This window comes from Epinephelus lanceolatus, chromosome 13 (assembly GCF_041903045.1).
Source record: "Epinephelus lanceolatus isolate andai-2023 chromosome 13, ASM4190304v1, whole genome shotgun sequence".
Lineage (NCBI taxonomy): Eukaryota > Metazoa > Chordata > Actinopteri > Perciformes > Serranidae > Epinephelus > Epinephelus lanceolatus.
In genome coordinates this window covers 13,271,900-13,281,781 of record NC_135746.1, presented here as the reverse complement: position 1 = coordinate 13,281,781, position 9,882 = coordinate 13,271,900, and the positions used below count along the sequence as shown (strand labels likewise).

General features: G+C 39.2%; 1 protein-coding gene across 3 annotated transcripts; it reads left to right on the top strand.

Annotated features, from left to right (window-relative positions):
• The first annotated feature begins 641 nt into the window (after positions 1 to 641).
• Positions 642 to 7,056, top strand: LOC144466525 (uncharacterized). Of its 3 annotated transcripts, XM_078173766.1 has the most exons (9): positions 642 to 1,601; positions 1,995 to 2,081; positions 2,194 to 2,240; positions 2,693 to 2,788; positions 3,253 to 3,348; positions 3,605 to 3,700; positions 6,334 to 6,501; positions 6,747 to 6,840; positions 6,962 to 7,056. In XM_078173766.1, exons 1-8 carry the CDS (start codon positions 1,503 to 1,505, stop codon positions 6,826 to 6,828), a joined length of 771 nt encoding a protein of 256 aa, XP_078029892.1. In that variant the 5' UTR covers positions 642 to 1,502; the 3' UTR covers positions 6,829 to 6,840; positions 6,962 to 7,056. The 3 variants fall into 3 exon arrangements, with proteins under 3 accessions (XP_078029892.1, XP_078029893.1, XP_078029894.1); XM_078173767.1 differs by lacking the exon at positions 3,253 to 3,348; XM_078173768.1 differs by lacking the exons at positions 6,334 to 6,501; positions 6,747 to 6,840; positions 6,962 to 7,056 and adding an exon at positions 6,193 to 6,321.
• Positions 7,057 to 9,882: the final 2,826 nt, after the last annotated feature.

Below are 9,882 nucleotides of genomic sequence, written 5' to 3'. Positions count from 1 at the left end.
CTCTGTTTCTCCAAAGGTTGTACTTTACTAAAGATCAGGGTGGAGCCCACAATTCAAATCATGTCTCCCACTAGCAGTCAGCATATTGTTGATCTCAAGTCTTTTATATCCTGATCATAACCTGCCTGAACATGCAAGGACATGGTTGGCATATGCTGGGCTCAACATGTTTTAGCAACACTGGAATCTCTGATGTCTTTTGCAGCATTTCTTTATTTAGTTGTGTTTTCTCAGTTTGCAGCCTTTTTTCAAAGCACGTGTTGTCAAATTGGTAAAGAAGTTTTCTTAATTTGCTTGTTTTTGTGTTTTTCCTAACGTGCAGTGTATTGATTCTCACAGCCATTGTAGGGCTGGTTTTTTTTTGCCTTGGGACAAACGAAATAGACTGTTTTGCATATCTTTGGAATTTGAGTTGTGCAATGGAGGCAAGTTTGTGAAGGTGTGTCATTTACAAATCAGATCATTGTGATACTCTGTTTAGGGAGTGAACAAGTCTAGGTAGTATGAACCAGAATCCCAACCACCATGTTGAGACGTTACTTGTCTGTCTCTCTGAGGCAGTGGACAAAAGCAGGCCAATGTGAACAAAGGGAAATTCTAAACAACGTTTTGTACAAGGATCCCAGGAAAAGAGGTGGGTCATATTTTGCCTAAAATCATGTACAGAAAAAGAAAGATATAGTATGTTTGTCATACATGCTAATGTTACATATGTTTTGGGTCACTTTGAACCCAACAAGCTCTAACTCTCTGTTAGAACAAACTGTTGTTACGACAAAGGGGAGACGTCCAGGGAGACGGGATGGGATTGGGTGCTGCGTAAAAAGTGCATTCAACACCAAGGAATTGTGTTTTTTTATAGAGGGAAAGAGCTGCTGTTAACTTTTCACAGTGAGTGTAGTTTCAAAAAAGATTTCTGTTTTAGTTGGTGAAATAAACTGATTCTGAGATTCTTCTTTCTGTGATAATAATAACAAAACCTGACTCAAGTAAGAAACAGTTATCAGCTATAACTCAGTAAACAAAGGGTTCCATGTAATTATTTAAAAAGCAGTTTGACATTCTCAACACTGCTGTGCATTAGTTAATATACTGTTGCATAAAAACGCGTAACGCTCACGTGATCTGACGCCATCACGCCGGTGCGTCCTACCACACATGACTGTGACACGGCAAAATGACAACCTCTGGTCGAACGCAGCAGGTAAGTTTTGACAAGCTGAAATAAACATACCTGTAACAGTATATGGTAAAACATATGGAATATTGCAGTTTAGGAAGTCACTGTATTGGGATGCAGATTGACTTGGTGAATTGATTGAATCAGAGATGAGTTTGTGTTCGTCTGAAAGATTAGCACTGTTAGCATTTCCTTCACATACAGCACTGTTAGCATGGGAAGGGATGTGACTTTAATTTGAGAAACTTGCTGTGAAAGTGATAGAGTTTGGTGATATATTGTGGGAATTACACAATGAATTTCACTATCGTAATGCATTTTGATGATTTTGCAGATTTCTCAGCAGTGTGCCAACAATGCTCATGGGTGTCCTGCTGTGGTCGTCTATGGTGATGCCACATTTCTCCTTCCCTTTCAACAAGTAAGATTTATGCTGTTTATTTTAGAGAACATTCACAGTGTTATCTGGTATTTGGGAGTAGTGCTGAGTAAAAAGTCCTGTCAACACCACAAACACGTTTTACAGCTGTAGTCTGTGATAGGTACTCACTGTCACTCCAACACATACACTTCATTTTCTGAAATAATACATACACAAAGAAGCAGAAGTGTTGCAAGTATGTGCAACTACTGCAGCTTCAAACAAAGACACTTTGATCACGATCAAAGTGTCTTTGTTTGAAACATTAATGTTGTTAGCATGTTGAGAAATTTGGCATAATTTAAGAAATGTGCTGTTAAAGTGTTACAGTTTGGTGTGGTAATATGGGAATTACATGGAGCAATTCATCATCGTTATACATTTTTACTGCAGATTTCCATCCAGTGCGTGGACAATGCTGATGGGTTCGGTGGTGTGATCGCCTATGGCAATCAAACATTTCCCCTTCGTTTTCAACGAGTAAGATTTATACCATTTCATTTGAAGTGTAGAATCTTATTCTGTTTAAATACACACTCTTACATAATACATTTTTATGTAGTGCATGTCATGTGTCTTGTTTTGTTTTCAGGATGCCATAGGCAGGACTGTTTTTGGTGATGGACAAGGCCCTTACAGGTTAGGAAATTTAAAGTCCTTTATGTGAGACACAGAGACGTACATACAAAAAGATACTTTTAAAGAAATAAAACAAAGAAAGCAAGAAAGTTTAAATAAGCTTATATGAAGACATATCAAAAAGTATAATCAAAATTATGGTGCAGCTACAGTGCAGTGCAAGATATGAATAAAGTCCCACATTTAAATTGATAAAATGTCTTAAGCACTATTATTTATCAGCTGAGGATTTTTTTTCTTTATGTCACTGACTGTTGTATCACCTGGATGCCTAATGCTTTAATTGTCTTACCGCTCATGTTTCTCACATAACAAGAGTTAATGTGATCTAACTTGTGCAATTTGTACATGCCATGTGTGGACTTAACTTACTTTACTAATCAATACTTGTTATTACTACAGACTTAACCTGTCTGATTTGTGTATCTCTCTGTGCAACTGCTTTACTGTAGTTCTGTGCGACCTTTCCAACCTGCCCATTATCAGAATGGAGACGTGGAGCCCATGGAGTGGGGTCCTTCACAGGCTGACATCAATTCATCAGCCAGGTAAAACCAGTCACAGCTTAATTTTTTTCTCTGTGTATGTCACAGACTGTTATACCACCTGCATAATGGTTTGTTTTACCACTTGCAGCATCTGTCATAGCAAGAGTTACTAAGTGGTGTACTTATTCCTGAGCCACCTAACAAAAACAATTGTGGTCAGAGATCATTTTGTCACACTAAGATCTGTAATGAAAACAAACACTACTACTACACTACTACTAAAACACTACCTGATGGAAGGACATAGCTCCACTGAATTGAAGCCCCATATCCATTTTTTTTTTTGTCTTACTGCTCATGTTTCTGATGGCAGCATCTGTCATAGCAAGAGTTAATGTGATCTAACTTGTACATGTTGTACAAGTTAGATCACAATGTTGTTGTAATGTGTGAACTAACTTCATCCAATTACCATTAATATCTGTTACTTTTACTTATCTGTCTATGCAAATTTTCTACTGTAGTTCTGTGCAACCTCCCAAACCTGTCTCCTCTGACAATGTAAACGTGGAGGCCATGGACTGGGATCCTCCACAGACTGGCAGTAATTCATCAGCCAGGTAAAGACAGTCGCAGCCTATATCTTTTTTCTCTTTGTGTCACAGACTGTTATACCACCTGGATAGTGTAATGTTTTATTGTCTTATCGCTCATGTTTCTGATAGCAGCATCGGCCATAGCAAGAGTTAATATGATCTAACTTGTACATGTTGTACATGTAATGTGCGAATTAACTTAATCAAATTACCAACATCTGTACCAACACCAATATCTGTTACTTTTACTTATCTGTCTGTGCAAATTTTTTTACTGTAGTTCTGTGCCACCTCCCAAACCTGTCTCCTCCGACAACAGAGATGTGGAGGCCATGGACTGGGATCCTCCACAGACTGGCAGTAATTCATCAGCCAGGTAAAGACAGTCGCAGCCTATATCTTTTTTCTCTTTGTGTCAAAGACTGTTACACCACCTGGGTAGTGTAATATTTTATTGTCTTACCGCTCATGTTTCTGATAGCAGCATAGCAAGAGTCAATGTGATCTAACTTGTACATGTACAAATTGCACACCAACACATGAACTGTATTTCTGCATAACAAAAACATTAAACTAAATTAAAAACACCACTATAGAAGTAATAAAACTGTAATACACACCACCTGCGTCGACCGACTCGAGCACAGTTCACAGTTCAATTCAGTTCAATCCACACAGTTCGCCAAACAAAAGAAAACTCCACCCCAGGTTTTCACGCAAACAAGGAGGTAAAGAAAATTCACTGTTTGCTCTGACTCAGTTCAGTTTCAAAACAATAAAGCAACCCGGCCCAAAGGTTCCACATAAGGAATAATGAAACAGAAAGTAACCCCCGACTTTTGCCAACTTCCGGGACCGTGTGTGAATGAATGCCATAATGCTCCGGTGTTGTTTCGGGCATGGAGGCTCTGTAGGATCCCTTGATATCCGTGGGCGGAATCTCTGAGGTGAGGCCGGTGGCCGGGTGGATGATATTCCACAGGGAAGCGTATATATTTCACAGACTTGAGCGGTGTAAAATGCCGTGGTAGGCCGAATACGCAGAATACTTCTGGCTCATTTCTCACTCGCCAGCGTCTCTCGTCATACTGCCAGGAGCGGCATAATGTAGGGGCCAGTCTACCTGGGCTCAGCTGACCGAGCCATCCCACTGGCGATAGCACCGGTGGGTGTGTCTGGAGGTACCTCAGTGTCTGAAGGTGAGCAAGCCATCAGTTGACTGTCGTACAAAAAAAAATGTGTTTATAAAATATACAGGATCGTCACACTTTATATATTGGAAAGCGGAGGTAACATTGAACAACATAGATGAAAAACCTGGCCATATTTGTTGTTTTGATTCCTCCAATCTTTTATTACCGATTCCGATAACGTGATCGGTGCCGATACCACATCCCTACTATTTAGTAAATAGGGTCGCAAAATAGCTAATGGTTATTAATCTCTCAAAACAGATTCTGCAATTTACATTGTAGAATAGAGTTTGAATGATGCTGCGCTTTAGCCAATCACAATGGAGGGTGGGGCCGAGACGTGCAGGTGTCCCCAGGAAATGTGTACCTACAGAAACAGCAAGCTCCACGTCCATGGCGACCGCTCCACCCAAAACGCTGTCTCGTCAACGTGAAAAAAATATTTTTTCCAGTGGATGTCTTAGTTACAACATGATTGAGCTAACTGGAGTAGTTTCATGTTGTATCCAACAACAGGAGGCTTTTAACAGATGACGTCCTGATGTTAGCTTTGCTGCTGCTGTTAGCTGTCCCTGTCAGCTGCAGCCACTGATGCTCTCTAGACATCGTAATTTCCCAAAACTGAATAAATACCACGCATAGCAACACAAGACTGCTTTGCCAACTCAATCATGTTGTAACTAAGATATCCACTGGAAAAAATATTTTTTTCACGGACCGTTTATTGAGTTACTGAGTTACTACAGACACCTCTAATGGGGCTAACAGCTAACGGTTAACCCAGCTAATCTACGATAACCATGTTATTAATTACAAAACCTGCACACACAGAAATAGTAATGCTATTTATATATATACATATATATATATATATATATATATATATATATAGCTAAACTCTGCTGGTTTTCTACCTGGAAGTTGTAAACAACAAGGCGATTCCCTGGGGGCACTGCCGGAAGTGATGAAGTTGAGCGATCCCAGAGGCCCCTGCACTTCCGTTAGTCGAAAAACTACAGGCAGTGCCTCCAGAGGTAAAGGAAGAAAAAAAAATCCTTTTTTTTTCTTTTTTTTTTTTTTTAACTGATGGATTTCCAGATTGAATGGTTATTAACTCCACGTGTTGGCTGTTAGCATAATGTTACAAACCTGGAATGGATGTAGATAAACTAGCTGTGCTAGGGCAGTCAAACACTGTACATCTTTCTGTCTGAATATGATGCACTTTCGCAAGGTGTTTTTGTTTTTGTGTGTGTGTGTCACTGGAACAACAGCCCCGCCCCCCTGCTCTCTCCACTCACACACAGCAGGCAGCCAGGGTGAGCGACACAGATCTCTCGTCTTCAGGGAGAATAGCGAAAATTATGATACAATGACGGATAATTGACAGAGTTGGTGAGATAAATGAGCAAGATAACGTTTAACTTGTGAAAAAAAAACGTGACTGCTCCAGTACCGATAGCAGAACCGTTAAGGTCAGAGCTTATCAATACTGCGGTCTTGAAGAATGTAGCCCCGGGGCTCGTTCAATACCAGGGTTCGGTACCCATCCCTATTTGTGTGACTCTCAGTTGACAGCTGTGCGTGTACACTTTGCACATGTAATGTGTGAACTAACTTTACCATTCATATCTGTTCATATTACTTACCTCTCTGCGCAACTTTTTTACTGTAGTTCTGTGCCACCTCCCAAAGCTGTCCCCTCTGACAATAGAGACGTGGAGGACATGGATTCGGATCCTCCACAGACTGATAACTCAACTGCCAGGTAAAAACAGTCGCAGCATAATATTAATTTTCTCTCCCCGCTAAACAGGCTGAGAAAAGAAAGTCGGAGGCAGAAAAGGCTGCGACGAAAAAGGCTTTGGATAAAGCAAGAGGGCAAACCAAACATCAACATCGGTGCAGCTAAACGGCAGAGACAACTGAGGGAGCTGAAGGGCCTGAAAAGTGATGCAGAGGTTGCTGTCTTTCTGTTGGACAGGTAATTATTTGTTTGCTTTGGGGGGGGATTTGTTATTTTACTCGGTTCTCCTCTGCTCTGCTGAGATGGATGCGTGTTCAAGTTTGTGGGGCCGTGGCTTTGGACGGAGCACTGACGGGAGGGGGAGGAGGGGGTGGAGCTTAGAGGAGGTGCCGCTTTCAAATCTTGCTAGCTCTCCAACATTACCAACTATAGCTTTAACTTGTCTAATGTATGTATCTCTCTGTGCAACTGTTTCCCTGTAGTTCTGTGGGACCTTTCCAACCTGCCCATTATCGGAATAAAGGTGTGGAAGACATGGATTGGGGTCCTCCACAGACTGATTAATTCACCGACCAGGTAAAAAAATAAAATAAATATCTTTCAATCTACAGTCTTTTCTAAAAAACGCCAAAAACTAAATACAGACTCAAAGTGCACACTTAATTATTTGAATGATCATATCTCGTTTTTCCCACAGTCTACAGGAGGGTGAAGACAACCACTGGAGGCAGCTACAGCCATCAGCATGGGTTTTCAAATTTTAAACATAATAAAATCTAATTTCATTTACAATTAATGGCCAATGTGTGTTCTTACATTCAGGATTATTTAAATATTTATGTACAACTGATGCTGTTCCAAACTCTGAACTACAAACCAGAATTTTATGTGTTGTCCTATTTCTTTTTTAGCATTTATTAGGCAGCAGAGACTGCAGCAAATCAAGCAATGGTCTACAATATAGGGGTAGGTGTTATGGCCCTAAAATATCATTGTATCTAAGGGTATTTTTGCAATAACAATATTCTGGACAATATAACAAATAAGTTAAAAAAAGATATATTTTTTATTATTAACTTAAGAAAACAGTATCGCAACAAACAAATATAGTTTACATATATATACTGTACACCTACATACACATACACCTACATACACATATACCTACATACACATAAGATACATATCTACCTATATACATACAGACGCATACGCATATACAATTAGTAAAATAAATGAGAGAGGCATGATGCATAGCTTACTAAGCAAACAAATATGTACATAACTTAAATACCTTATTCATTCATTCAAACCTTTATTTAAGACTTGAGAAATCAATTGAGGGAGACCCTCATTTTCAATGAACAAAGACATTAAAACAATTAATAGGCAAACAAAGAACAATCATGCATATCAATTAAAACAAAAATGAAAAATGAAAACAACCAACAACACGAGCAATAAGTGTGCTCTAAAAGGAGAAATACAGCGTGATAAACATGCTAAGGTGTAGATGTATAGTTAAAAACATTTACACTCAATTAAAACAAGATCCAAAATAAGGCACTTAAAGGAAATAACCACTTTAGAATGAAACTGCAGACAGTACTTACTCACCCTCATGCCGACAAGAAGTCCAGTGTAGTTTTTTAATCCACAAAACTTGTTTGGGGTATCGGAGGATAACAGCTAGCCGGATTTTTCCATACACTTGAAGTGCATGGAACCCACGTCCAAAATCATTTTGAAAATGTAATAAAACTCCGCTAATGCGTTTCAAAAATGTCAGAACGGCTTGTCCGTCGTAATCCAAGTGCCCTGAAGCTGCGGCATGCAAAATTGACTTGAAAAGACCTAACTGACTTCACTTTTATAGCATAATTTAGAGTTGCCATGTAAACACAGCACGCCTGCAGTTTAACTGACCACAGTGAGAAATTATGCTATAAAAGTGGAGTGAATTATGCTGTAAGGATCACCTGTAATGAACCTTAGAGCTGAGTGGTAGACAACATCAAGTGATTTCAATGTAGAGACAGCAGCTTTTCAGTATACAACATCACCATAGTCCAAAACAGACAAAAATACAGATTCTTCAATTATTTTCCTGTGTACAAAAGGAAAACAGCTCTTATTTCTGTACGAAAAGCCAAGTATTGTCCTCAATTTGGCAGACAAAATTTCAGTATGGTGCTTAAAATTAAGATTGTCATGCAGCCAGATACCAAGGCATTTATACTGTTTAACACCATTTCGCATTACACATACATATAATCAGAATCAGAATCAGAAATACTTTATTGATCCCAGGAGGGAAATTGTTGGCGTTACAGGTGCTCCTTACAAGAGTAGAAAGATATATCATATAGGGCAGTTCGAAGTGAAAATATAAGTAACAACATTATTTACAGTAACCTAAATCAAATATACACAGATACAGTGACATTAAAATAAATAATAAAGAGAATATATACAGTAAAGGTAAAATAAGGTTATTGCACAAGATAAATTATTGCGGAACTTGCATCTCCCCAATATATTACATGTTTCAGGAACCCCTTAAGAAGTTTAAGTATTTAGCCCACTCTCCATCGTACAGGTCCAGTCTACCAAGAAGTTTGTATGACATTTTTTCAAATGCTGCAACTTTTGCCATTTTTGCTGTCCAATCTTGCATCGAGGGCACCCCCTGTCTTCCAACCCCTGATAAGAATTTGTCTACCTATCATAATACTAGTTTGTACACAACTTTTAATATGGTTATCGCCTCTGATTAAAACTGATTGATCGCCCAAAACAAATAATCTAGGGCTCAATGGGATTGTCTTTTCTGCAATCTCACAGAGGTTGGCATGTATCCTGGCCCAGAATTGTTGAACTTTGTCGCAGGACCATAAAGTATGAAGTCCTTCCTCAGATTTACATCGCCAGCAGTTTGATGTAGCTAATAATCCTAATCTAAACAATCTAGAGGGAGTCCAATAGAAGCGATGTATAATTTTAAATTGGATGAGGCATACCCGTGCATCCCTTGACACTGTTTTAACATTCTTACAAATTCTGTCCCAGTCTTCATCATTGAATGTCAAATTTAGATCTCTCTCATGCCCTCTTCAGTACTGATATGGATCCATCACTTAGGCTCTGGATCAACATGCCGGAGTTGCAGGTACCTAAAAAATTGAGATTGGGGAATATTAAATTGTTGCACCAAATCCTCAAAGGATTTTAAGCAGCCATTATAATATAGATCCCCTAATGTGACCATACCCTTCTCTACCCATTCCCTCCAATAAATGGGAAATCTTCAGATACATAACTTCGGACTCAGCCAAGACAGGCATTTTTAAGTGTCTGTGTTCAGCTCTCAGTACATCTTCAGCATACATACATACTTCTGGTAATAGACAAGGCCCTTACAGTAAACTTCTTTTACCTGCCCTGCTGTGGAGAAACACATGCAGCAGTAGCCTACTTCTTAGTAAATACAGGGACATATATTGTGTATCGCCATTCTGCCTGAAAATACAGTGTTATTTTTGTCCATATCGCCCAGCCCATGAAGGAATGTCAGTTCAAATTCTGTTGTTTGTGGCACTTAATAAATATGATAAAGAT

Bases quoted from the DNA above. Each gene is read 5' to 3' on its own strand.
- LOC144466525 (XM_078173766.1), top strand. From the start codon at position 1,503: ATGATTTTGCAGATTTCTCAGCAGTGTGCCAACAATGCTCATGGGTGT. The intron at 2,082-2,193 runs GTAAGATTTATA...TTTTGTTTTCAG, and splicing joins TTCCCCTTCGTTTTCAACGA to GATGCCATAGGCAGGACTGT. The intron at 6,502-6,746 runs GTAATTATTTGT...GTTTCCCTGTAG, and splicing joins GCTGTCTTTCTGTTGGACAG to TTCTGTGGGACCTTTCCAAC.